The 26,345-nt window shown below is 39.5% G+C and overlaps 1 protein-coding gene and 1 long non-coding RNA gene across 2 annotated transcripts in view; both read left to right on the forward strand.

The window, feature by feature from the left end:
* The window catches only part of mrpl23 (mitochondrial ribosomal protein L23), a 95,613-nt gene extending 92,790 nt beyond the window's left edge, over positions 1-2,823 (forward strand). The window contains exon 5 of the mRNA XM_088006355.1: positions 1,374-2,823. Coding sequence (XP_087862481.1) covers positions 1,374-1,460 — 87 coding nt within the window. The 3' untranslated portion in view covers positions 1,461-2,823. The remainder of the gene's footprint in view (positions 1-1,373) is intronic.
* A 4,725-nt stretch (positions 2,824-7,548) lies between these two features.
* The window catches only part of LOC106905260 (uncharacterized), a 34,445-nt gene continuing 15,648 nt past the window's right edge, over positions 7,549-26,345 (forward strand). Inside the window, exon 1 of the long non-coding RNA XR_001415089.2 lies at positions 7,549-8,221. This is a non-coding gene — a long non-coding RNA (uncharacterized LOC106905260). The remainder of the gene's footprint in view (positions 8,222-26,345) is intronic.

Below are 26,345 nucleotides of genomic sequence, written 5' to 3' on the forward strand. Positions count from 1 at the left end.
AGCAAACACTGCTCTAATGGACATAACATTACCCAGTGAGAAAATGAAAACGCTATAACACAATGCAAGTAATGCAATGCAGAAAGAGAGCTTCATGTGGTTGTAAATAATAGTCTGGAGTTGTTTCAACAATAACAGCCCTCTGAAACCAGAGCCATATTAACAAACCTCTAGATTTCCCCTCACTGAAAGGATGTTTTTCTCTCCGCTCCGTTGGGAAACACTGTTGTAGTGATGGGATAAGTTGTCACATTTAGCTAGTTGTGTACAACGTGGAGGTCCATCTTGATTCAATTAAAAGCTCCAACACGTCTGGTTTTGATTAGGGGTCCTGGCAAACCCAAGGTGATTCCTTTCTTAATGAAAACCACCATAGAGGTTGAGCAGTGCTAAAAAAACTGGCTAACAAAGAATAATAGTTGAGCAGAGAAGGTATCATGCTCTCATCCTTCTTCCTAGGCCGTTTCCTTCCTTCTGGCCTATATAGTTTATACGCCAGATGGACAGACATAACAATAACTTGGGTGATGGGGCAAGGCGCTGAATGGTTCATGAAATACATCCGTCTCCTTCTAACACTTCTTTATCCGCTTCATTCCTGCAGATTTTGCGTCATTCCCCGCTTGTTCATTCACCTCGCTCTTCTCCATCCCTTTAAGCTTCGTGTGGGTTTCTGTGAAGCCACTCTGTCTCACCAGAAGCAGACTTCTGCTTCTGCTTAGAGGGCCTGAAGATTTGCTCCAGAGCGTTGGTCTGTTTTCTGAGATTTGACACTGAACCATTGGTTTCCATCCTTGGCCACACAGTCACCTCATCCCTCATCAGGAGACCAATGGTATTTATTATTTCCAATACCACTACATCTTATCTTGCGACCTTGTCACACTGTAAGTTCAAATTCCAGGAGGACCACTACCACAGATGCTGAATTTAAACTGTTAGGCTAGCTGTACATGCTGAGACTGACAAAGCTCTTCAGTGAAGAGGGTCTTCAGCAAAGAGGGAGGTAATGGGTAACTGACAGACAGTGACAGGATAATGTATGGCCCTCTAGTATCATATACGTCACAGTATGCTTCAGTAGCCACAAGACTTTCTCTAACACTGTGTTTTGGCCTCTGTAAAGGTCATGAAAATGTGTTGCGGAACAGGAGTGGAGAAATATGTTTGGAGCCAAAGGCAGACGGAAAGTTTGGATGGGAAAGATGCACACCGCAGTGTCGTCTCCTAACATTGGGCGTTTCTCAAAATGTGGTCTGTTCTGATCTAATGAGCAATTCAGTCAGTGACGCAGCGATCCTTTCTTTCATCTCGTCATCTCTTTTATTCTCTTTATCTTTGATTGTCTTTCTTCCCTTTATCTCTGTGATCAGGTCGTCCATAGGGCGGCACGTCTGTGTCTCACCGCCCTCCATCTCAGAGCTCAAAGGAGAGGAAGCCTGGAGAAGACAGGACAATGAAATATGACGATGACAAACCCACAGACGGACTCCATCTGATGGACGTAAAAAGTATTCAGGATGCATGATGCATTCTGGATGCTGACAAAGACCCATCCCATCATTGAAGAATACATTTCAAAAGAAAAAAAGGAATAATTAAGACTCAAAACGTTGTGATGAAGACCATATTGAACAATGTGTGTAATGTGAGTAATGTATGGGATCTTGCTTAGAAGTCCATGAAAATGTGTAATCATAAAGCGTTTAAACCGTGAACTTTTATCTGTGACCATCAGTTTGCATGTGCTCATTGTTAATAAATCTGAACTCAGCTCTGAAGCAGCTGCAACTACTCAAGCCAACATCTGAGCTAAAATAAGGTCACAAGCATAAAACAACTACAAACAAAACCTAAGAAGTAAATACATCAGCACAAGCAATAAACAAACTACAAGACATAATGTGACGGATAAACAGGCAAAAGACATAAAGATAGCTTGCTAGCATCAAAATCATTTTCTTTACTGCAGACATGAAAGACTTTTAAATCATATCATGTCATCTTATTTTCGTAGCGCAGGGTCAGTTTCAGTTTTAAGGCCACAAAGAAAGGCTTATTGATAAGAAGGATGAACAATCAAAAATCTACAGAATCCAACTTCCCACCTTCACCTTAGAGAACTGAGGTAATTTTTTCCCCTTTTTGTAATAAATGATTTTAATCCTCTTTTACACTAAGTATTGTGCCTCAAAACTATTTAGACCCCTTTAACGTCTTTATATTTAGTTGCTTCACAAACACAAAATTACATCTCTGTGACAGACATCTAGCTGTATGTTTCTGAAAGCTTTGCACATTAAGAAACGGAAACATTTCCCATTGTTTTTAAAATCGCTCAAGCTCAGTCAGAATTGGACGTTGGCCACGGCTCACCACCATGTTTCACCATGTGAATGTGTGTTGGGGTTATTTGTTGTTCACGTTGGTCAAGACGTTTTGGTATATTTTGGTATTTTCTCCCCACAGATCCTTCTTCCACGTGTTTACCAAGCCTCTAAATGGCTTATGGAGAGTTTTAAGTATTTATGGTCATCTTAAAATTGGCTTTTTTCTTGCCTCTCTCCTTTATTTTGTTGCACTCATAGCATTTTGTTGCTATGAGTGCTTCATAGCAACAAAATGTCTCACCTGGCTGTTGTTTTATAGTCAAACATTGCTTCAAGGTTTTCCCCAACTTTCTCCTTGACCGTTCTGCTGTGTTCCAAGTTTAAGTTTATTTGGATAGCACATTTCAGCAACAATGCAGTTCAAAGTTTCTTGGTCTCAATGATGCTGTTTGTTCACCGATGTTCTCTAATAAACACACAAGGCCTTCGCTGAGCAGCTGTATTTATACTGGGATCAAATTACATACAAGTGGCCTCTATTTATTATGTAAATAACCTGAAGGCACTGGTGGCAGTGGATTTTATTTAGAAATACCTGAGTAAAAGGGGTTGAATACAAATGCATGGTACAATTTTAAAATTTGTAGTTTTTAAAAAAAAAAAAAAACCTCATTCTTTTCACAATTATGCATTAAGTTGTGTTGATATATCACCCAAAATCCTTGTAAACACAATGGAGTATGGGGCTGCAATGTAACAAAGTGAACACGTGATTATCCCCAATCCTGATACTTTTATTTACGTTGCACAGATGTTTAATTGACAAGTTAGTAGTTACAAGAAGCTTTGTTTGAGGCTGGTTCCCAGCCCTCTAGTGGTCAGAATTCCCAACATACAAATTTAATTTAAATACATCACTGCAAGTCACCTTCTAAATCAAGCCACTGACACACTTTATCAAAAACTCAGCTCCTTTAAGAAAACAGATGGAGCTGTCAAAAGTGCAGACATAATTATGAATGGTTGTAAAATTCTTCTAAGTAATTAGACAGAGGCCAGAAGAGTTTGTTTTCGCATCAAATGAAATATGCCTGCTGACACTTTATTGCGACCCGGCTATTATAAAGCTTTCTGCCTTTAGCCAAAACCAAACAGCAATTTCAAACTATTAAGTTTTATGACAATGAATATGTGATAAGTAACTTTCTTTTTGTCTAACAGAAGGGCTCAGTCAGTCCTTCGGGATTTTTCCAAAAAATTACTTGATCCTTATTTTTTTATTTTCAGCAATATTTTAAGTGAACTTGTGGGAAGCAGTTACGGTCTGGTCTGGCGTAGAGGTCAGTGTGACCAGCTTGATGCTCTGAGTTTGGAGAAGCAGGAAAGTTTTGCGATGGAAGAGCAGAACTAATTACTGCTCAGAACTGGGCCTCCAGGGGTCAGCTAGACAGAGCGTTGGCTCAGAGAGTGGGCACTCAACTGTTAAGAGAACCAGGCTGTCTTCCTGGGTGTCCACAGCTCCAGAGCCTTTTGGTGTCAACAAAACCCTGTCTGACGCCAGAGTTGTCTCCGAGAGCAGGAATAAATGCTGCTTTAGGACTTTGCCACCTCTCTAGATGAACTAGGGGGCCTTAAAGTTGCTGTCTGCTGCAATCCTACCTCCAAATGGAAAGGCATACATGAAGGATGAAAACAAAGCACAGATGCCAATGTTTCAACTATTAAAATTATCAAGGGTTGATATCTGAAAACTATTTCTATTAGATAATTTCATTTAAATGATTAATCACCTGAATAACCAGCCAGAGACGGTGAACATGACTTGCTAAAATTCAAACTGAGCATTTCAATAATTAAAATGTGGCTGGGGGCATTGCCACAGAGTAATCCAAGCTGCTGGACCGGAAGGTGTTTTATTTGTTTTTTCTTTATTTCTTTCTTTTTTTTCTTTCTACCTTGGAGTGACCAACTTTGCTATCTTTACGTCGATTTGATACAGCACTTCTTGTGTCTGTGCCCTTTGTCCACTGCATATTTTTCAGCCGCTACAACTGTATAATCCATTGTTATCATGTCATAAGGTGTTTTTTCAAGTAGGCTTAAAATACAACAAGAATGTTAAGATGCTCAGGCTGGTTTTACACCTGTGCAGCAGCGAGGAGACATGCTGATGTGCAGAGCTCCATGCCTGTGTGTGTTAGAATCATGGCAGCACACCAACAAAAGGCAAAGAACTTTGCACAGTTTTCTTTCCAAACAAATGAGCTTAAGTAATGTTATAGGCACATAAAGTTAGCTGAATGATGACTAGCGAGCCTGGCCATTGCCTTCCTGTGCAAAAAAAAAAAAAAAAAAAAAAAAATCATCACTCTTTCATCAAAGCCTTCTCCCCATGACTCAGATTGTTTCCGGTAGATTTTTTACAGGGTCAATCGGGGAACAGAAGAAGTTGTGAATGATGGTGTCAATTTTCTGCTATGTTTTAGAATTGTAGACTGCCTGTAGTTTTAGCAGTGGCAGCGGAGGAAGTGAACGAAGCTGTTCAGTCTGTGTTGGCTACGCTTCTAAATATTGAATGAACATTAACATCTGCCTCATTCAGATCGGATTTTCTCTCTTCGCAGTGGAGGCCGGTTGGCTACAGCGCAGTCAATGTCTTAGCTTACATAGAACCTTGTAGCAAATGTGCTACAGCAGGAGGCGACAATGGTGAGCCAATCCGGTCAGTGAACAGTCCAATTCACTCAAGCTCACCAAACTTTGAGACTACCAGATTGGAGCTTCGTCTCCTGGTCCAACGGATCTTGATTTTAACAGTGACCTTCAGTCAGAATTTGTCATAAGCTACTCTGCAGTCCACCGTCCATGAATGATTCAGATTGGTGACCTGCCTTCGCTCTCTCAATTGAACATTGTTTCAGTGCCAAAACCTACATGAGAATTTTTACTCATTCAAATATTAAATTGTGTGTTTTCATTAATTAACTGTGAGCAGAAAATCATCATATCAGCAACAAGGCCTAAATACATCAGTCTGTGTTTAAATCAATTCAATGTGTTTCACTTTGTGAATTAAGTGAATGTATTAAATGGGTCTAGAGTGACATTTCTGCTTAATATTACTTACTTTCAACTAATCACTGTTTTTATGTATGTCTAAGTGTGATTGATTTTGGTACAATTAATCTAATGGGCTAAAACAGCAAGACTTTTGGTTTCTTTGTTTAAGCTAAATTTGTTCAGGCTATGAAGCCTCCACAAAACCAAAATGTCAATATAATTTTAGCAATTAGTAGATGTCTTAACATTTCACATTTGAAACACTGCTGGCCTTTAAGTCTTTTTAATTTGGTTCAAGACGGAATTATAAGTGTGAGATTATTTGTTAACCTCTAATTCAGTTAATTTGTTTAGGGATTTTTAGCTGTACTACCATTTAATGATTATGTTTTAGGCATTAAAGGACTGAAGTAAGGTTTCCTATGAAATATTGATTAAGACTAGAGATAAGGCCAAAGTAAGTCCTGAACCCTTTTCCTCAACTAACCCACAAGTCAAAATCTTACAAACTAAGGAAAACAGCTTAAGCGTTTTGTTGAATATATAGCATCATAAATATGGAAAGCAAGAGGCTCATGAAAAACAGAAAGAAGTGAACATTTTGATATTATTGTGTCATAGTCTAAAGCTACACATGTCTGTTCTTTAAGGTTTAGTATGTTGGGTGTAGAGTAACCAAATTTCTGCTGAGTAAAATATATCCTTTATTTTGATTTTTTTATTATTCTCAGGAAATACTCTCTAAACCAAGGTTATTAGGAAAATTGTCCACTTCTTTTGTCCCCTTTCTTATTTACATACCTACGAGACCAACTGCTTATAGTATGCATAAAGAAACTATAATTTTGTGTTTTTAATATTCAGCTTTATTGATGTGTAAGCCCTTTTTTAATATATCATCTGAATTTAGTGAAGCTAAAGTCTCAAAAGTCTGAGAAGGGCATTGTAATAAATCCCAAACCTAGACCCAGTTGGGTGGGCATTTATTGTAGAAATCTACAATTTCTGGCTCCGACCAACTGCGTTAAGAGCTCTCCTGTGCCCTGATAAAAAAAAGAAGTTTAACTGTTAATTCACAGTGATTTAAAAATAAATAAAAAAAAACCTGTGATTTTAATAAATGTATTCATAACAATGCACATAATCTCAATGTAAAATAAGAAGGAATATGTTTAATATTTGAAAGACAATTTAAAACAGAGGAGAATCAGGTATGAAGTGAGCTATATTCTCAATTTGCGCCAAGTCCAACAACTTGCAATAAAATACAATACAAATATTTGACCTTTTTGATGGTTGCATGCGCTTAATTTTAGTTCCTCTGACCATTATGTATGAGGGACACAATCAATCATCATGCAACAAGAGCCCCATCATGCTCTTGTTTTCACATACATCAAAAGAATAAAAAAAAAATCATGGAAATAACCAAGACAACCATAATTGTTGTTAATTGCTCATAAACATCCCCCTATCAGCTGGCACATGCAATGACACGGACTGGGAAAGACAGAATCAACAGCAGAGGACCCATGCAGATGAAGCAAACAGGGATGGATTATGTATTTGTTTGGGTCATTAGGAGCTCATGGTGACCCAGTGAGCCACAGCATCAGAGCAGCAACAAGGCCAAGGCTCTTCCTTGCTTGGCTTGCTGTGCATGCATGTGAAGAGCCAATTGGCCCTCACTGATAGCCCCCAATTCCTAGAAACCAATGCTTGCTGACCCTCAAACAATATGTAAGAGGCAGAGAGAGGATGATTGTTGGCTGTTTGCCTTTCAAAGTTCTGTTTGTGGCAGAATGGATGTAATGACTGGTTATAGTATAAAACTGTATAGTAACCTCCAAAACCGGATTTAAATAATACAAAAACATATACTGCAAAAAGTATAGCTTGATCAAATTGGTGTTGAGAAGAGAATAATTCTGAATTCACGAATAATGAAATACTATTTAGTGTTATGATAAACATTGTGTTTATTAGGAGCTTTATGTTGTGGCATTATTCTTGTTTTCCACAGTCAGCTCTAATAGGTTCAGAACAGTACATATTCCAACCTTATTTTTCAGTTTCCATGGTTTTGAACTTGCTGCTGTAACAGAGAGGTGCAAAGAGAAACCTATTTCAGAAAGCAGGGTCAACAAGTCCTGAATAGAAGGCAGATTCTCTGAATAAACCTACCCAGCTCTATGATAGTCGGAGTTTTCGTTTTCAGAACAGGAGACAACAACTAGGTGACTCAATTCTGAGTCAAGCTACTCCAGAGTTAAGCATGAGTGCAACCCTAGAAGTCCTCATCAATGGAATGCAGATAACGCGATTCATCGTGGCAACGGGAGACAAAAAAGAAGCATGAAAATCTGTATTACTCACCAATGGAATTAGACATTTCAATGAGGGCATAAGGAGAATATCAAAACATATTTTAAAGTGCAACTAATCTTCCTCTGAAAGCATAATGGAGAAAATTCCAGCCAAGTGGGCGGAGTCAAGAGATCGATTGTGGAGATGAACGGAGCGGGTGAGATCAAGACGAAAGAAGCACTGTTTTCAACTTATCCACTTTGTCGCTATACTTATAGATTTTTCAGACTCCTCTAGTGACTTTTTTTTTTTTCATAACAACTAGTCATGTCTGGCACCTATTTTTCTGTGTTGTTGGAAACTTTTATGGCAGCAGCAGCATTCGTCAGCTCGGCTGCAGTCCTGAGTGAGCAGCCAATGGCCGCCATTAGCTTCTCGTTCTTCACGCTGTGTCGAAGTTGTACCGAGCCTAAAGCTGCAACCAGAGGACAATTCAACTGCCTAAGAACCATTTGACCAAAGAGGTGAGTGAGATGAACTTAAAGAACTGCACAAATATGTCAAAATTAGCACTGAAACATAGAGATAGAACTCGAAATGGCATAATTAGTTTATCAGAAAAAAAGGTTGATCTGGGGGTAAGTGTCGCTTTAACAAAAAATACAAAAACAAAAAACAGCAATGCTGTTGCTGCTGCAAAATAGTGAGAGAGGCAGAGACGAAGTCAATGTGTGAAGTGTGATTTAGCAGAGAATTGGTAATATCCTTGACACTACAGTAATTTAACATCCAAAATATATTTTTATTATTAACAGTTTAAGTGCTGCGGTAACATTTCTGACAGTATCTTGTTGGTATTAACACAAAGTGCAGCACAAAGAATGTAATCGTCAAGTGAGTGACTTACAGGCTGAAATTTAATTGCAGTGAAACATGGTAACGCTAGAAAATATATCAATCTGGGAACAATAACATCTAATTGCGGTGTGATCACCCTCTGCTGACGGAGGTTTCTACAGAGTATTCACTCTCCAACATCTGAAGGCTCCCCCAGAAAAGGATATGCCACTTCTGGCACTTTCTTTATGCCAGGTCTCATCTGGAAAGTAGGATAAACTCCGGATTTATTCAAATAATCCTGCTACAGAGCAAGGTTGGTTCACAGAGTAAGTTGTGTTAGTAAGTCAACTAAGGATAACGACTATCTGGCTTTCTGACACCGAAAACCTAAGACATGCTCATAGTTACCCGAGAACTTACTCAGGATTTTCACTTATCCTGCTTTCTGAAATGAGGCCCAGATGTGTTGAACAGTCAGTAACCTTAAAATCCGTGTTCTTTTTTGGGGAAAATAACAACATTAATGTATTTCACAGCAAAGAGGATAATTTTATGACCTCAAAGGAATGACTTTTTATTCTGAACCGTGCGCACAATTAATGTGACTGGGCTTTGCTGCTCTGCTGAGTAAACTTACGAAGCTTATCATTTTTAAATCAAGGGCATTTTGGGTCAATCTTGAAGGCCCATTGGTTCTATTGCAAAATCCTCGAAAGAGCACAGAAATTAAACAGCCAAAGAGAAGTGGGTAGATGAAAAGTAAACAGCGTTTTGCAACCCTTCTGCATGTTGTTAAACTGATACACCATCTCCCCACAGCTGCAAATCTATAAACATGTGCGCTATTGTTTTTGCCATTTTTGTTTTTGACTGGAAAGGGAGGTCTTTGTTGTACCATAAAGGCGGTGTGTTATTGTACAAGGTCTTAATTATGGCGTGAAAAATGAGTACATGCAAAGAACTGGGCTGTCGGAAACCCAACACCTCCAACCAAGCAGCTCTCTGACAAAGGAGGTCAGTACCAAGTCCGATAACGTTTATTTATGTATTTATTAAAAAAAATCCCTTCCATTGATGTCTGCAACACCCAGATAATATCCCCACTTTGCTTATTTACTCAGAGTCCAGCCACCGAACAGCTCTCATTCAGCACTTAATGTCCATAACGCCTTGGGTAATTGCTGTTTTCCTCTGCCTCTGAGATCTCACCACTTCACAAGACTAAGCTCCTCTGTCCTCTTGTTTATTTTCAAAGGCCTCAACCAGGACAAATACCCTCAGGTCAGCTTCAGCAGGCTCGGAGCCATGTGTGCACCTCAAAAGTGCCCTGGAAATCTGTTGAGCTGACATAAATTTGTTCCAGTTGCATGAAGGGGCAAGAAGAATGTGGATGGCTGGGAGAGGGAGAGAAGAGTCTTGGTGGTGGGGACTGACTCAGGTCTTGCCCAGAGTGGGGCTTACAGCAGGGATCGCAGAGCTTCGGTCAGCTCTTCCCTGCTTCAAAGGCTGGGAGGAGAGGTTTTGTAAAATCATACAATAACAGTGAATATAACCACCCTTTCAAAACACAACTGGATTGAACTGGATAGCTTGGAACGAAACAGAAGGAAGGGATGGGGTTTCATTGCTGATACAAAGAAAGACAAGAACATTTGCTGCTGTCCTCTGAGCTGTGGGAACGTACAGGTGCATCTAAAAAAAAAAAAATTGAATCTCAGCTAAAAGTTAATGCAGTCTTTCAAATCAAAAAGTAAAACTTATGTAACATAGACTCATTGCACACATAATGTGTTAAAAATGTTTTACTTCTGCCTTTTTTTTTGTATTGCATTATACCTAGTGATGGATTTTGTGGTGGGTGGCATGGCCTGTGGGGTGCCACGTAAAAAAAATAAAAATAAAGCTGTAATTTTCCCAGATAAAAGTAATTTATTCCTTATTTGCATTCCCAGTTAATGGACATGCATTCGGTAAATTACAGTTTGGGACTTGTAGAGGTTTTATTCCAAATAATAAAAAATAGCTTGTAATCCTCTTTTGGCATCATGAGCACACTTGGTTGTTTGATGAATTTACGTCACATCAATAGTTTTTAGTCAGTGTTTCTGTTTAGTTAGTAAAATCATTTGGAAGCAGACGATCGGGGAGTTGGGGAGGCTCAAGGAAGGACTTGCTGGAACTGCCACTGTTTACACCTAAAGAAAAATCCAATTTTGTTTTAATTTTAATTTTATTTTTATTTAAGATATTACATAAGACAGTTTTGATACAAAAATATTGACATACTGAAATATATGTCGGTGTACTGTAAAGTTTATGCAATGTGTTCCTCGGTCCCTATGCATGAATTACTTCTTCAATGCACTGTTGAATGAATCACCCTGTGGCTCTTCAGAGGTGTTACGGAAGCACAGGTTGTGAAATAGCAGCTTTCACCTTGTTTTCTAAAATTTCCTGCTTGACACAAAGTTTGGACTTGATAGACCACAGCGGACTAACATGGACCGACACTATCATTCTTTCTTCTTTACTGTGATGTAAACGACAGATTTCTGTTACAGAGTAACATCCCAGTTGTTTTTTTCCGCCTTAGCCAAGATGAGGCAGTTTTGATGAATGGCTTCACACAAGCAATATGACGGTCTTAAATGTGTCCTTGACTCGTCGATCGCAGATTCCAGCTGCACTCCGTGCCTTGTAAGTCTCCCCTGACTTCATGAATGGACTTTGTTTTCAATCCTCTCAAGGTAACAGTTATCCCAGTTGTCTGAGCAGCCATATCACACTTTTTCCTTCCCCTCAACTTTCCCATTACTATATTGCTTTACAGCCCTAATGCTTGGTTGACATGGCAAGATTTTAAAATTGTTGTCTGATTTTCAATACTTGACAGACCACACACATAAAAATTCTGTTACCTAAAAAAATCATAGGTATAATAGGTTTGGTCATGTAATGTGTGGTGTGAAACGTCTTTGCAGGAACAACACACCACTCATAAACTGATTTCGCTCACAGACATTCAGATGTCAGACGGGGAAATCATGCAGAACCTCTCAAGACCAAATGTGACTCCAGAGTAAACAAACATGGCTGACTGACTGGGAAGAAGCAATGGTGATAGCCAAGCCAACTTTATTCGTGAGCAAATTTAAGACACCAAAGTGCAGAGTGATAGCTTGTGTACTATGTTTAACAGAACACAAACAATATAAAACGACATCTCCCAACATCCACCAGACTTTCTGGTGCACCATGGCAGTATTTTATCTTCTGTATTTTGTTCCCATCGCCTTGTTTTCTGGCTACACGTCACATTCCACAGTCTGCATTCTGGTTCATCCTTGGGGTGCACCCCACACACTGCAATATTCGGCCAAGACAATCCAACGTGGAATATTCCAGATTTTAGATTGGAACGGTCCTGACGTCCTTCAAGTGAACCAGATCACTCTTAAAGCGCCGCACACAGCAGGATTCTTTCTTAAGCTTATCCTAAGAGTCATACTGATAATTGGGGTATCCTTAAGATTGTTCAAAAGCGAAATTGGTACAAAAATCAGAATTAAAATATTGCCATGTGAAATTAGCAGTATGGAACACCATGCTGGACAACTGTTAAGTCAGTCTTCCTAAAGATTGTAAACATCATTTTCATCTCAAAAAACATTTTTTAATGGTTGGATCTTAGTCTAATTTTAAGAACCCCCTCGCCCCCTAACAATATTTGTGTTTTTTATTAGCTTTCAGACATAATCATTACAAACAACAGGGGTGAATTTTTCAAATATATCAGCAACTAACCGAACAATATGAACTTTTCAATAATGCACCAAATTATTTGAATGCGTCTATGTATGGATGTTGCAGGTGTAGTCTGTCCTGCATGTTAAAAGAATGAAAGAAAAAAAAAAACCTGCATAATTGTGTGAAAGTGCTGATGCATGTATGTATTACAGTGTATCATCCATGTGGGAACAAGCTTTGTGCTTGTTCCCACATGGATGTGTATCATCCCACATGGATGATACAGTAAGCGCTGCAGCTGTACAATGATTCTGTAGTTCTTCAAGCTGAGTCCCAGTTCAAGAGGACGCATCCTTTGACGCGGCAGCCAGCAAATTCCAAACCATGCCCAGGTCCAGGTCTAGTGAGTACATCATGATGGCTCTATGTACGTGTCGCCAGCTGCTCCTGCCCATGCCATTTGTCTCACGAAGCCAGGCTTGGTTGACGCAAACATTTAGCAAATCTCAAAGAAACAGGACCAGCGTTTATTTATTTTACGTTTGTGCTTGTTTGTGCAGAATGTTTTTGGTTTGATGCAAGTTGGAAAATACAAAAGATTTCCCAGATCTGTGATCAAGCTAACGTCTCTCAAGTAGTGGTTGTTTTGATCTTCCTGGGTTTCTTCTACAAAACAATATGAAAGAAACATTGCATCTGTCATCCTAAGAATAGGCCTTCCTCTCTAATTTGTGATCGCATTTACTTTCTAATAAAATAGTGTAACCGTTGCGTCACCATTTTTGTCCTGTTCCTGATCTATTTAGGTCAACATAACGTAGTGTTTGTATTTTCCGGCTCCGCGGTGCAAACAAAATAGCTGCAGAATTGCTAAAAACGGTGAAGTCAGCCTGTTATTTATAGCAGCAAGAAAGTCTCAGACACAGTAGAGCGTTTTTGGAAAGTCTTCTCTCAGGTGTTTAGGCTAATGTGTGCAGGGTTTGTGTGATTTTCTTTTGTGCTAGAAAACGTGAGAGGTGCACTAGACTTCAGAAACAGGACTAAAATATTCCTCCTCTCCCTGGTGCGAGTCCAGGTCGTGGCGCCCTTGGCCCACCAGAGCATGATCTCATCTACATGAATGGTTTATAGTTTCTTTGTCAATGGGGGCTTTTCTAAAGGGGGAGACATTTTTGGGGGATGCCACTGTGTCGGGTCGCCCTTCCTGTTGCACAGAAAAGGTAAATATCACTGCTGAGCTACCACACATGGAAGCCATCAGAATGAACTGGAAGCCTTTGGAGCAGAAGAAGGCGCCTCCAGATACATGTAAAGTGTATGGCTATATCAGTTTACAGAAGATCCATAGCGCACATTTAACAGCATATTTCTGCAGAGCGTGGCTGTGAAATGTGTGTAGCTTGTATTTGGAGTACCTCTGACTTGTTCAAGCTCCTGTTTTTTCCCCCTCTCTGACAGCTAAATTGGGGGCCTCCTTCCTTCCATGTCCGTAACCTCTGAAGTTCATTTGTTCATATTTTCCCCTCAAACTGTGTGGGACTGGTTTCCGGTGACAAGACTTCAGTGTGTTTTATAGATATGCTACAAGTCACCCCATAAATGGGTCAGCTGTCTGAAGTGTAATGTGTCATGTGTGCCTTTCTAGCTCTAAAATGTCTTCTCTAATGAGCCCTTGTAATTTTGGAGAGGAAAACACCACATCCCTTTTTCCAATAAAGCTCCTCTCAGAGCCTCGCATGACAGAAACAAAAGCTGTTTGTCCTTTTGGGGATTTGTGAGTCTGCGTGTTTGTGTGTGTGTGTGGACTGTATATGCACGTGTCTGTCGCTACCATTCTTTGTTCTCTTTCTTGATGCTCAGCCTAACACTTTTATCAGTTAAGTTACATGTATCAAATCTCCAACTATAACTAGGCTTTTATGACATTGATAGTCATTTGCTAGATAAATGAGGTGAAACCAAGAAAATTTGTATCAAATTTTTAGGTCCTCATTGTTTTGATTTATGTAGGTGGTATCAGTAAATATTGGTTAATACTGATGGCAATATATCAGTGCTGGATATCAATATATGTCCAAATTTTCAATTAGTTCAATCAATTACTCTTCTGTAGCTTAGAAACCTAAACTCCAACAATAATATCTCACTTTTTAAGTAAACCTCGACAAAAATTAAAACAAAAATCTGTTTAATGAAATAATAAAAATACAAAACAGACGTCTCAAACAGACACTGTTTCTCACTTTGAGAAACACTCAGTGTAGTTTTTGTGTCAATGTGATTTATGGTATCTTAGGGATTTTTGGCAAATTTTGGCACATAAGCTGCCAGCTAAGTGTACGGAGCACTCTGTGCCCATTTATTATGACAAGAACAGTGTGAAGAAAATTTATCTTCTGGTCTGTCTTCAGAGCAAAATCCCAATGGCTACAACTGCAAACCAGATAGGACAATAAGTTAACAAATTAAAAGACAAAGCAACTGTGTCAGGACAAAAGATTTAATCTTTTGTCCCGACAAATATTTCAATAGGAGCATGGAGCACTCACACCATCATAAGAACATCGTGCCTATTTCAGCTTATGAGCCAGGAAAACAAATTTCAGCATGAATGGGACTCTAATGGGCTCAGAGCCAAATGAGCTGCCTAGTTATCTTCCAAAGTTCTCTCAGTACAACCTAGGATGTCACCGTGCAGCTCGTGGTGATCTGTTTATAACATGCCTGTGCTCACGTCTGCCCTCTTCTTTTCCATCTGTCCCCTGTTCCATCGGTTCACACGGCCCCCTTTCCTGTCGTTTCACCCAACACAACTTTAAAAACACAAGGGGTCACACCATCAGCCCTGCCTGTTAACAGCACGGTTCCCCTAATTTCTTTCTCTATGATACCTAGTAACCATTAAATTGAAGTAAGTTGTGATTTATAGCCTAATTTGGTCAACTTTGTTCATAAGCATGTTTTAAAAAAGCAAAAAACAGTATTGAGCAAGGAAGAAAAATAAAGCAAATATGACAAAATAAGAGGAAAAAAAATGCTAAATGTATGATAAATTATAGATGGATGGATGATTGAACGGGGAAAAAACAGCTACATAGGTGAATTCCTATATAGATGGGGCAGTTCTTATATAATGGGATAGGGATTACTGGAAATAAAAATATTTTTCAATACTTTTCTAGACACAAGAACATACCCAAATTCCACAGTTTTCTTTCTCTTTCCACACCACATGTGTTATTTTAAGAACTCTCAAACTCAAAAGTAAGGTAAGAAGATCCAAACTCTCTCAGGGCCCAATCAACAAACACAGATGTAAAAACTGAAAATTTATTCTACAAGATTTGTTCAGGATGGGATATTATAGTTGCAAAGGGGCTTTACAAAAAGTATGCAGATATTTACTTTGTAAATCTTTATTCGTATTATTAAAATAGCCCACGTCAAACTTGGTTTTGGTGGAATTGCTGATTTTACATCATCATTTACTCAAAGCCTCTGCCTACTCCAATTGGGGACGTCCATTCCCACTACTAACACCATGACACAACTGACAAGAAGGATGTAATTTCATGTTTATTCAGAACTAAACTAATCTACAGGAGAAAGCTACTGGTCCAAGAATCAGTCAAAGGATATGTGACCATTCCACAAGTTGATGACTAATGGCACATAAAGTTCAATGGTATAAAATTTCATGCGAGATGAGCAGAAATAAAGTCCAGAATGCAGGGCATTCGACAGACTAAAGACAGACTGAAATGAAAAGTAAAATATGAAGGAGATTCAGAAACTTTAAGAGCTCTTGAAGCTTCTACATCTGAAATGCTGATGGTCACTGCGCCATGAATGCTAGATTTAAAACAAGATTTTCTCCCCTTCCCAGAAATGCATATCATTGGCCCGTGACAGAGGGCATGTTGATGGGAAATCTATGTTTTCATTTTGATTGTTGGTGGGTTTTTTTCCCTCTGCCTCACATTTCTTGGGAAAGCCTGCAGTATTAATCAATGACAGACAAATGTGCATAACTCCCAGGAGCCTTTGATTCAACAGACTTAGCCAGCAATTTCCAGATTCTATTCTAATTTGCATGGAAAATATGAAGAAAACAATCTTTTACTGGTACCAGGGTTTGCATCATATCAAACATTTGTGCAGATCTTATTCTACTATAGCACTTCCTGAATGGAAGCAGTTACCCATGGCCCTTTGAGGAAATCAGTGACATCGAGTCATTTAAAGGGAGATTCTTCTAAAAGGTTTGACACAGTTATGCAAGTAATAACTTTCTTCGAGTATTAATGTTGGTGATTTGGGCCCAGTTTGCCTGATACAAAAGGCTTAAGTTGACAGCACCAAAGTGGGCTTTGGTGCTGATTGGTGCTCAATCAAAAAATTGGTCTAAAGCAACCAAATTTGATATTTGAGCAAAATAATTTACCCCAGCCTAATCTGACAAGTTCATCAAGCCATCATGATTTTTTGTTCGCTCTGTTATCTGCTCATACCACACCTATTGTTTCTGCTGCAGTCAGCTCATGATGTCTTCCACCTCGGGCGGGAGGTCTTATTTAGACCTCCCGCCCGAGGTTCATAGTTCATTTTTGCCTCCGACTGTATTCTGCCAAGTCTTTTTGTGCATGACCCCTACTTCTGAAAACCAGAATTATTCATTACAGGACTTTTTGACTCCAGTAACAACTTTGTGCGATAATAACTTTTGCTTCTGGTGTGCTCCCATGGAGTTTTCCCCCTACGGATTTCACAAATCTCTTTTAAATGTTCTCTGTGTTTAGCTGATTTTTGGGGTCCTTTGTTTTGTACTTTATACGGGCTTGGTTCTGAAAAACTTCTTGTTGGTACTATGGCATTGTTTTTCTCTGTTTAACTTAGCCAGAATCATGTCAAGGGCTTGATTAGTCAATCAGAAGCAAACTCTGGATAACATATGGCCACACAGTGGGTTTAACATCACTGTGCATGGTGATTTAAAATGTGTGTTTGCCCCATGTGAAAACTAGAGAAAGGTACCACCCCCAAACGGCCACCATGTATTAATTTTATTGGGCATTTAGTAAAACTCATAACCAAAGTTTAACACAATAAGCACCATTTAGACTCAGCTAAACAATCATTTCTGTATGAGATACATATTCATACATTCACAAACATTCACTTCAGCATAACATCTCACTCTTGATTTTTTAAGGTCTCAGGATGCCATCAGTATACTATAAGAGGCTGCTGTGGATAATCTCGTATAATTTGTGGAGCAAGCACATCTAAAGGGGCATGGGTAAAGCAGTTAGATTTATGCAAAACCACAGGGTTTGTGTACTTTTCATATTCAAAATGAAAAAGTTATGTGCCATAATGATTTAAGATTGCTTTTGAATAGACTCTCTTAAATAATTGTTAGAGTGATAAAATCAATAATAAAGTTCCATAGTCAAAAAGCTAAACCATATGCTTAAGTTTTAACAGGTCTTGATTCCCAGTAATCAACATAAAATGATGCTGACCTGGTGGCCTGCTACTAATCTGAACAATTGCTGCATCAAAGGAGCTTTTAGAGTGAACCTGAATAACACTTGGTTCTGCATAATCAGCCTGCCAATTCGGAGAAACGTGTCTGTAGGGCCATTATGGCATGGAGGATAATGAGGATAGCTTCTGTGAAAATGACCTCTTGCACGTTAGGGCAAATAAAACTTTACTGGGCGGCAGAACATATTCACTCCAAGTCTGTGACTTGGAGCAAATGCTAAACAAGTCATACTGCACCCTCCTGATGGCCATCTTTGTTCTTCCAGTGTAAAGAACAAAGATGACTGAAACCGCTTGTACATTGTGTAGAGTTGCCTTAAGGTCACAAAGGCACTGAATGTGGGCCCCATTGGTCTGAGGGTACGGCCATGGTTCAGTAATCCTTTCATTTTGTCATTCTTTCAATCATGAATTCCGCTTTCTTTCATTTGATGAGAAACAAAAGCCTGGTTTTGATCCCAATTCACCATTCCTCAAGACTCTACGCATAAACCAAGTCTGGAGACATGGCTTCCCAGACCTAACCTCACAGCACTGTGGAGTTTTGCACAAAAGTTCATTACCTGACTCATTAACCTCTAAATTGGCTCTGCAGTGGGGAGGAACTTAATCTGTCTTTGACCACACAGGCACTTTAATTCCCTCACACGTGCTCACAAATAAACACATGCGCACACACACAAGTTTAACTGTGCACGCACTAGCTTGTTAAAGGCGCCCAAAAGGTCAAGGGACAGGATTTGACCATCAGTGCTGCCGACACTGAACTCATTTAACTCCCCACTGAATGATGTGTCCACTGTGGCTCTTTGATTGGATGTATGCGGAAGAGAGACAAGGACAACTGAGGAAAAGGAACCGATGAACAGAGGAGAGAAGGCACTTTCTCCTTGTTGGGAATTCACAAGGGGAATTCAGATGTATAAGGTTCTGGGAGCTCCCATAGTGTTTTAGTCAATGGAATTTTTGGTTAATCCTCATTGAAACTGGGAGCTCCTTTCATGTTAGGACGCTAAAGTGACCCACTGTGACCTTTTGTCCTCCCTCTTTGAGGCCTCACACTAACGATTAGCCCATGCTCACAATGCCGACGCATGGAGAGCCAGAGACTAGTGTTCCTAGGACTCCAATACCCCTTCAGGGTCCCGGGAGCTCCATCCTCACCAACTAAACTGGCACATCCTCAATCAAAACAGCCTTAGAAGAAGAAGAAAGAGAGTAAGAGAGAAGGAGGGGGATGGGGAAAAGTGGAGAAAAACAAGTGAATAATGAAGGAAATCCTTAAGACTGGTGATGGAGGGAAAAGAGGAGGATGAGGGGAGTGCAAGAAAGAGTGGGAAACAGAAAAATACCAGAGCAGCAGTCAGCATGGCGGATAAAAGCCAGTCTAAAGATAAGGTTGGCACAAATATGCTCTTGATTGTATTTGGGGTCCTCGGATAACTTTTAGAGGAACTGCCAAGTCACAATCACAGACAAGCACAGATGTTTGAGTTAATAATGCTCAGAAAACACACGTAGGCGATGGGCGAATTACCTTACATGGTTGTGTCTTTCACAGAAGACTTCAGCGATGTGGGAGAGAAAACCCACACACAGACATGTCATGCACGTCCACAACGCCATTGGCACAAATTATGCAGATAGACAACATCAGAGTTCCAATTGTTCTATCACAAATCTCTGACCTTTCTGTTCAAAGATTACAAAATCAAGACAAATTGCTTTCAGTGTCTGTGTTTATTTAATGGGATTGCATGTGGCTAGGTATGTGTGAAACACAAAGAGGGTATTTACGTCTGTGAGTTCATGTAGACTCTAACACACATGCACGTATTTATCACAAATGTGTGTGAATGCTTGCCAAAAACATATCGTTCAAACAAAGGCCATTTTTTAGTGTGCGAGTGTCTGTATGTGTGTGTGTGTGTGTGCGTGTGTGTGTGTGTGTGTGTACACTTCAAAAACACATACTCGCTGAACTCCTGTCATACCCTTCCAACATATGCTATGAGTTTGGCACACGTCCTGAGGAGCGCTGCCATATGAGTGAAAGCCCAGACAGCCCCAAACAATCAAACAGTACGAACGCGGAGCTGCACTCGAGCAGTGGAGGCATGCATTCACGCAGTGTAGGATTCAGACATGTAGCCATTAGTCCCACTGAAATGATTGCTTTTCATCTTTGTGGCCTCAGCGATGGAAGCATATTTCAGGTCTTGGTAAAAGAAACCTCAGGTTCTCCCTGGTATCAGTTGAATTTTCTCTTGAGTTGTAAATCCTTCCAAGAGGCCTTGGGACATTTCCAAGTAGTAGTGCAGAGGGTTACACAGCACAGTTTTACCCACTCAGTTGAATAAACAGTGCTCAAACACTTTTTTTTTTTTTTTGGTTACTGTGCAAATGAATTGGGGTTAAGACATTGGTCTGTACACAAAGGTCTTATTTTCAGTGTAATTTCCTTAGAAATTTCTCCACAAACGTGAATGAAATTTTCATGCTGTATTCCAGCACAAAGGTTTTGCTTAATTACCTGGTGGACGGACAATGACGCATGATTATTTGTATTTTTTTTTTTTTTTTGTGAATGAATTCTCTGTATCATCACTTTTCACTGATTTTAGTAGCTCAAATGAAAACGTTTTGGATTGAGACTGTTTGTAATTTTGCCATGGATCCTGATGTGAATGGAGGGCTGAACCTTGACAGGACCATTCTAATTCATGAATATTCTATGAGCTTAACCAGGGGTCTTTAATTCATGGTCTGTGCTGTGTATCTCTGCAGCTCATCCAGAGTTATCATAGGTGACTTTGCTGCTTCTCTGTTTAACTCTGGAGCTCAACATGCCTCAGTTAAAACTCAGAATGGTGAATTGACTCGTTATAGTAAATATTCTTTTGCAGTGAGAGACCACGTTGGATTAAATTAACAATCCAGGTTCCGGAGCATTGTCTCCTTGCTCTCCCGGCTGCGATATGTGATACTTGTTTTCGGCAGAAGAAACAATGAAAGTATTTAGTCAGATGTCATGCAGGGCGAGTTTGTCTCCTTTGCAATTCAAACCTTTGTTCATTCGAGGCTTTCTCGCACACATTTCACTTTCTCTTGGTAGCTGGGCTTTCTAAGTCAGTGCTCTTTTGTGTGTTTTCAATTATTCGCTCTCTGATCACCCTCTCCTCTGCAACAGATTCCTTCCAGTCTATAGCCTGCCCAGCACATATGCAGCTATATTATAAGTTGAGAGAGGAAGGGCAGTAATAGTGAGGGGTTGTATGGTAATAAGGCCTGCCAAAAAACACTCTCCCTGTCTCTCTCGCTCACATAAACACCCATGCACACAAAAGAGTTCTTGTTTCCTTGTCGTGCTTTGAAGCAGGTTGTGATAACGTGGCTGTCAGTACAGCTGTGTGTACTGCATATTATTCTGACATAACACTGAACAGCCACATAAATGCACACACAGACGTAATGAGATGAATGGGAATGCACCTCTTAAGTTCCTGTGGGTATCCAATGATTTACCTCCCCATTCACCATTCATACCTTTCTGTCTTTCTATTGTTACTATTTTTTTTTTCCTTTCTACAGCCCATGAATCAGTATGTTGCTGTCTCACTTGTGTTTGGATAATGTTTCAGAGCTTCATCAAAGACTTCAAAGAACTTTGCGCACCAAATCTCCTTTAATTGTCTGGAGCCATTGTGTTGATGGCATGATTATGACATTGTGCCTTTATACTAAATCTCTGCAACGCCGAAGACAGTTAAGGGTGATCCAGTGAGCAAACATGCTGAGCAACACTACTTAACTCCCTCGGCAGCTTAACAAAGCACGGCCTGTCTCCTTACTTCTTCTAGCCTAAATGAAGGGTTATCAAGTAGCCCCTTCCCCTTCATGAGTGCCTGTTACCATACACACAGTCGCATTGAGAAGCACGCGTACAATTTCTGACCTGTATTTCTGTGAATGAATCTGATAAAAGTGCTTTGCTCATGTCTTGGATGTTAATCATCAGCTATTATCTGAGTCAGTCTGAGAAAGACTAAAAAAATGTCTAAACGTTTACTGAGCCACTTAACGCCGCTTGGGGGAAAGTAATCTTCCTAGCCAAGTAAAATATCTTTGTTCACTGTTCAGACAGCTATATCCAGCTTCAGCTTGGAGTTGCTTGAAACACATTGGCAGGAAAGCATGTTGTTTTCATCTTTCCCTCTGGTGATTCGGAGTATTTATCTGAACAGAACCCACCCTAGCTGACTCCCGCTGTACTCTCTTTAACCCTCAAAGACTAAGAAGAGGAGTTGTTATTTCGAGGAACACTTCATTCTGCCTCATTCACAGTGAGACACAATGAAATCCCCCTTTGATGAATAAATCGATCAAAAAACCTCAGTTTATGGCGAATTGGTTGGGGGGGAAAGTACACCGTGTACTAGGTGTTTGATGGCCAAGTCTTCTCTTTCTCTAAGCTCCCCCTTTTTGCTTTTATGCTCTCATCTTTCCTTTTTCCCTATCAGTTTTTCAAAGGACCCGTCTTCCCTGACATCCTCGCCTGACTGCATTGCCACCAAAACTGATTTATGCAGTGGCCATCACAAGAAAGCAACCATTCTAGGCTGTGGCCGGAGAGAGATAAAACCACACCATAAAGACAGCATTGTTTCCAGTCCTGCAAACAGCCACAAGTGGGATAAATACTGGTGCCTTTTTTCAAGGCCTCCTTAAGGATTTGCATCAACATGGGCTCGATACTGATCTTCCCCAGATCTCATGTTGGAATCTGGTAATATGCTGATTACCAACCAGACCAAAAAGGAGCTGAAGTGCTGAGAAATTACATTTATAGATTACTGCAAGATGATCAGCTCATATCTTTCGAAACTAAAGTAGGATGGTGTGAGTAGTCATTAGCTTAGCTTGAGAGTATAGCTTAATATAGAAAAAACAGATTAGCTGTCGCGGAGGAGTCAAAATACTGGCTAGTCAGAAAGAAGCCAGTTGAAAAGCAACGCTGCACATCATCCCAACTTTGTTGGAATTGAGGTTGTACATAGCACCTCTATACGGATGAAAATCACAGTGCTTCACTAATAAAATGGTCAAGACACAATGACAGACAGATAAAACGTGATCACACACAATAAAACATCAAGTTTATTAGTTAAAAGCTTTTCTGTATAAAAATGTCTTCAGATGCTTTTTAAAACATTCTCTAACAAACGGACCCAAAACTAAGGTCGCAAAGGGGATAATTGCATAAAACCCTATTTAGGTCGTGGGCATTGCCTTGAGTCGGCACCAAAATTATAATGGTTTAGGTTTTTTAAAATATTTGTTAAAAGTGTCACTTTGTCATGACAGTGTAATATAAGATAAATGATCTGTGAAAAGATTGAGCTCCTCCACCTCATACCAGTGCTCATATTGTCATCTAAAGAAATGCACTGCTCCCTGTCAAAACCAAACAATCAGAGCCAGAAGGTGGGTCTTAGCGCTGTCAATCATACTCATGTTTGTACTGCTCACTGTGAAAATTGCAGAAAAACAACGTGGCATTCCAGGAAAACAGTTTATTCGCTATCATTGGTTGTCATGCTTAATAGACTGAGGATTCATGGCAGGCCTTGTTGTGGGGAACTAGCTGTAGCATAGCGCAGAGTAAAGGGGAGGGTGTGAGCAGCACATATCGACATGGATAATCATCTCAAGTTGAGCTTTTAACACCAGCAGTCTAAGTTTTGAGATGCTGCTTACGGTTATAAAATTTGTTCCGAACCAACCAAAAACTTGATTTCAGTATGACCTCTGATTGATTATGGAGATGACCTGTATATGAATGCTCTGGCCAAATGTCCTAAATTAATGTTTATCACTGCTTTGAAATTTTCAACTATTTTTTTTCTTCCCAGGTTCTCCTTTCAAATGAGCTCTAGATCAGGGTTTAACCTAGTTAAATAAAGTAAATGAAATGAACTGTTTGAAGTGATGCTCAAATGACATCGAACTATTAAAAAAGACGCCCACATTTTTAAAATGTTATTCATCAGAATAGCTGATGTATTTATTTATTTTTTTTTATGTCTGGGGTTAGGTTGTTTGGAGCTATTACTGTAGTTTCAGTTTTCTTGTTTCACTGAAGAATGTTGGTTAAAGGAGACAGTTTATATAAAATTCACTTGCATGGTTTTGTACTTCTGTTTGGGGACTCTACTGCCTCTAGAAACAATTCAATTGCGAAAAGTCGTTTTCTGGCAAACATTTAATGTATGATGTCTGAAAAACAAGCCACTGACGAAAACATCCTCATGCTGACGTTACAGTCGGTGGTCACTGCCCTTTATTTAGCAACCCCAGCCGAACTCACCCCTTCACCTAGCAACGGCCACTTCATTCATTCAGCTGACCATTAGTGGAAAAACATTTCATGTCACTTTCTTTTACATTGAAAAATACTGTTTCAATATAAAAAATACTTTTAATATGTACCTGCAGCAAGGTAAGTCTAGAAGTAACTACAACAGTCAAGCACACCCATTTTTAAATACTGTACACATATAAATATTGCAACAATGTTACTTTGATTAGAAACTCTTGTTGTGTTTCCCTTTCTGGAAGTGACTCAACAGGTATTTATATAAGTTAAACTCACTGAGACTGCTTCCTTTACCCATGTGCGACATAATAAGGCTAACATGAGCAATTACTTGGCATATCGCAATCTGAACAAAACCAAAACACTTTAGATTTATAAGCAGAAAAAAACACAACACAAGCTGGCAACCAGCGCTATGAAATTTTGGTATTTTCCTTGACATGCAAACACTGTAGGGAGTAAGGCCTTTGTTTTAAATTGAGGATACGATTGTTTTTGCTCTAAGCAGCGTCTGGAAGAAATGAGGCGAAGAAATTCCTCTGTTGCCCATGTTGTCTGATCTACCTCGCAATGGTGATCTCTCACGTTAATGTGTGAAAGAGGCCTGAACACAGCCAAAGGAAAAAGAAAAACAAAGTGCTTGCCAGAATGTTATTTGTCCTGTATGTAAAATATGAACTAGCTGTGAGTTGTTTCGTTTTGTTTTTTTTTGTTTGTTTTTTTTTAACTTTCTCATTCAGTTAAGGTTGTAAAAGTATAAAAAGATAGACCAGTACCAACTTCTTAAGGGGTATAAGATTCTGATGATAGGAAATTCTCCAAGGTTCTGAATGCCCATTAAAAGAAAAAAGAAAAGAAAAACTGTTTGACTCAGCAACAATGAAAAACACTGACTTATAAAACACGAAACACACTGAGGTGCATATAAAAAGGTGTATCATATGGAGCATAAAAAGTTTAAATAATTTATATTATAGGCCACGTAAAGGTTCAAAGAACTTTAAAATTGCCAACTTTCATGACATGTTATCCCAGTATGTCTAAGGCAAAAAGTTTTATGTCTGTTGTCAAAAGCAGCTCTCAAAGCCCAGTGTCATAACCTCCTTCTGGTTGCCTTCCTGATCTGTCTCCAAGAAAAAGCAATAAATTGTACTTATGCTAAAACGGCACTTACAAATACTCTCATATTATTGCATTCAGTCATAATCTTTGTAAAGAGTTATAGAGTGAAGAGGGTTTAAAACATGAGGAAGAAAATTTACCCTTACTACATGTACTAATCCAAAAACTGTTTGAGTTATGTAATGAATTAGAAAGAGGTTTCATTTTGTTTGAGGAATGGAAAAGCAAACTTGGTAAAGTGTTTATTCAACAATAATCAGAAAACTTATTGCCCCCAGAACCAAAGTCTGCGAGATATTTTAAGCAGTCAGTTAATTTATTATTTGATTCATTAGTCAAATTCAAAGTGCGTTTTCATTGAATCGCTGTACATTGTCATATATGTTTACATTGAAGAGTCCAAGATGAAAATCAGCACCTCCAAACCCGAGACCACGGTGTTGAGCTGGAAAAGGGTAGAGTGCCCTCTCTGGGTTCGAGTGGAGGAGTTCAAGTTCAATCTCTGGGTCTTTTATATGAATGGGGGAAAACTGGAGCAGGAGATCAATAGATGTATTGGTGCAGCATTTTCAGTGATGGTTTGTCATGACGGAGAGATCTGAGCGAAAGAGGTGAAGCTCTCAATTTACCGGTTGATCTATATTCCTACCCTCATCTATAGTCGCAAGCTCTGTCTAATGACTTGAAAGAATGAGATTGTGGAGGAACCAGTTGTGGTGGCTCGGGTTCCTGAATGCCTTCCTTTCTCGGACATGTCCCACTTGGACGAGATCCGAGGCGAGTAATTGCTTGATATCTTAGGGACACCCATAGACTATATCGATGACAACTTTCATCTCCTGACCAATAAGTCAGGAGACATTGGTGTCACTGTTCAAGATGAAGTAATGTACTCCATCCTGGAAAAGTAGCTTCATGTCTTCATTTCTTTACTCACACCGAGACATATTCTTTGGTTTTGTTGGTTCAGTGAGTAAGAGGTACACATTATTTGTGTGAGAGACGTGTCGATT

This window comes from Poecilia mexicana, unplaced genomic scaffold (genome assembly GCF_051168715.1).
Source record: "Poecilia mexicana isolate PSO_F unplaced genomic scaffold, ASM5116871v1 scaffold_6, whole genome shotgun sequence".
Lineage (NCBI taxonomy): Eukaryota > Metazoa > Chordata > Actinopteri > Cyprinodontiformes > Poeciliidae > Poecilia > Poecilia mexicana.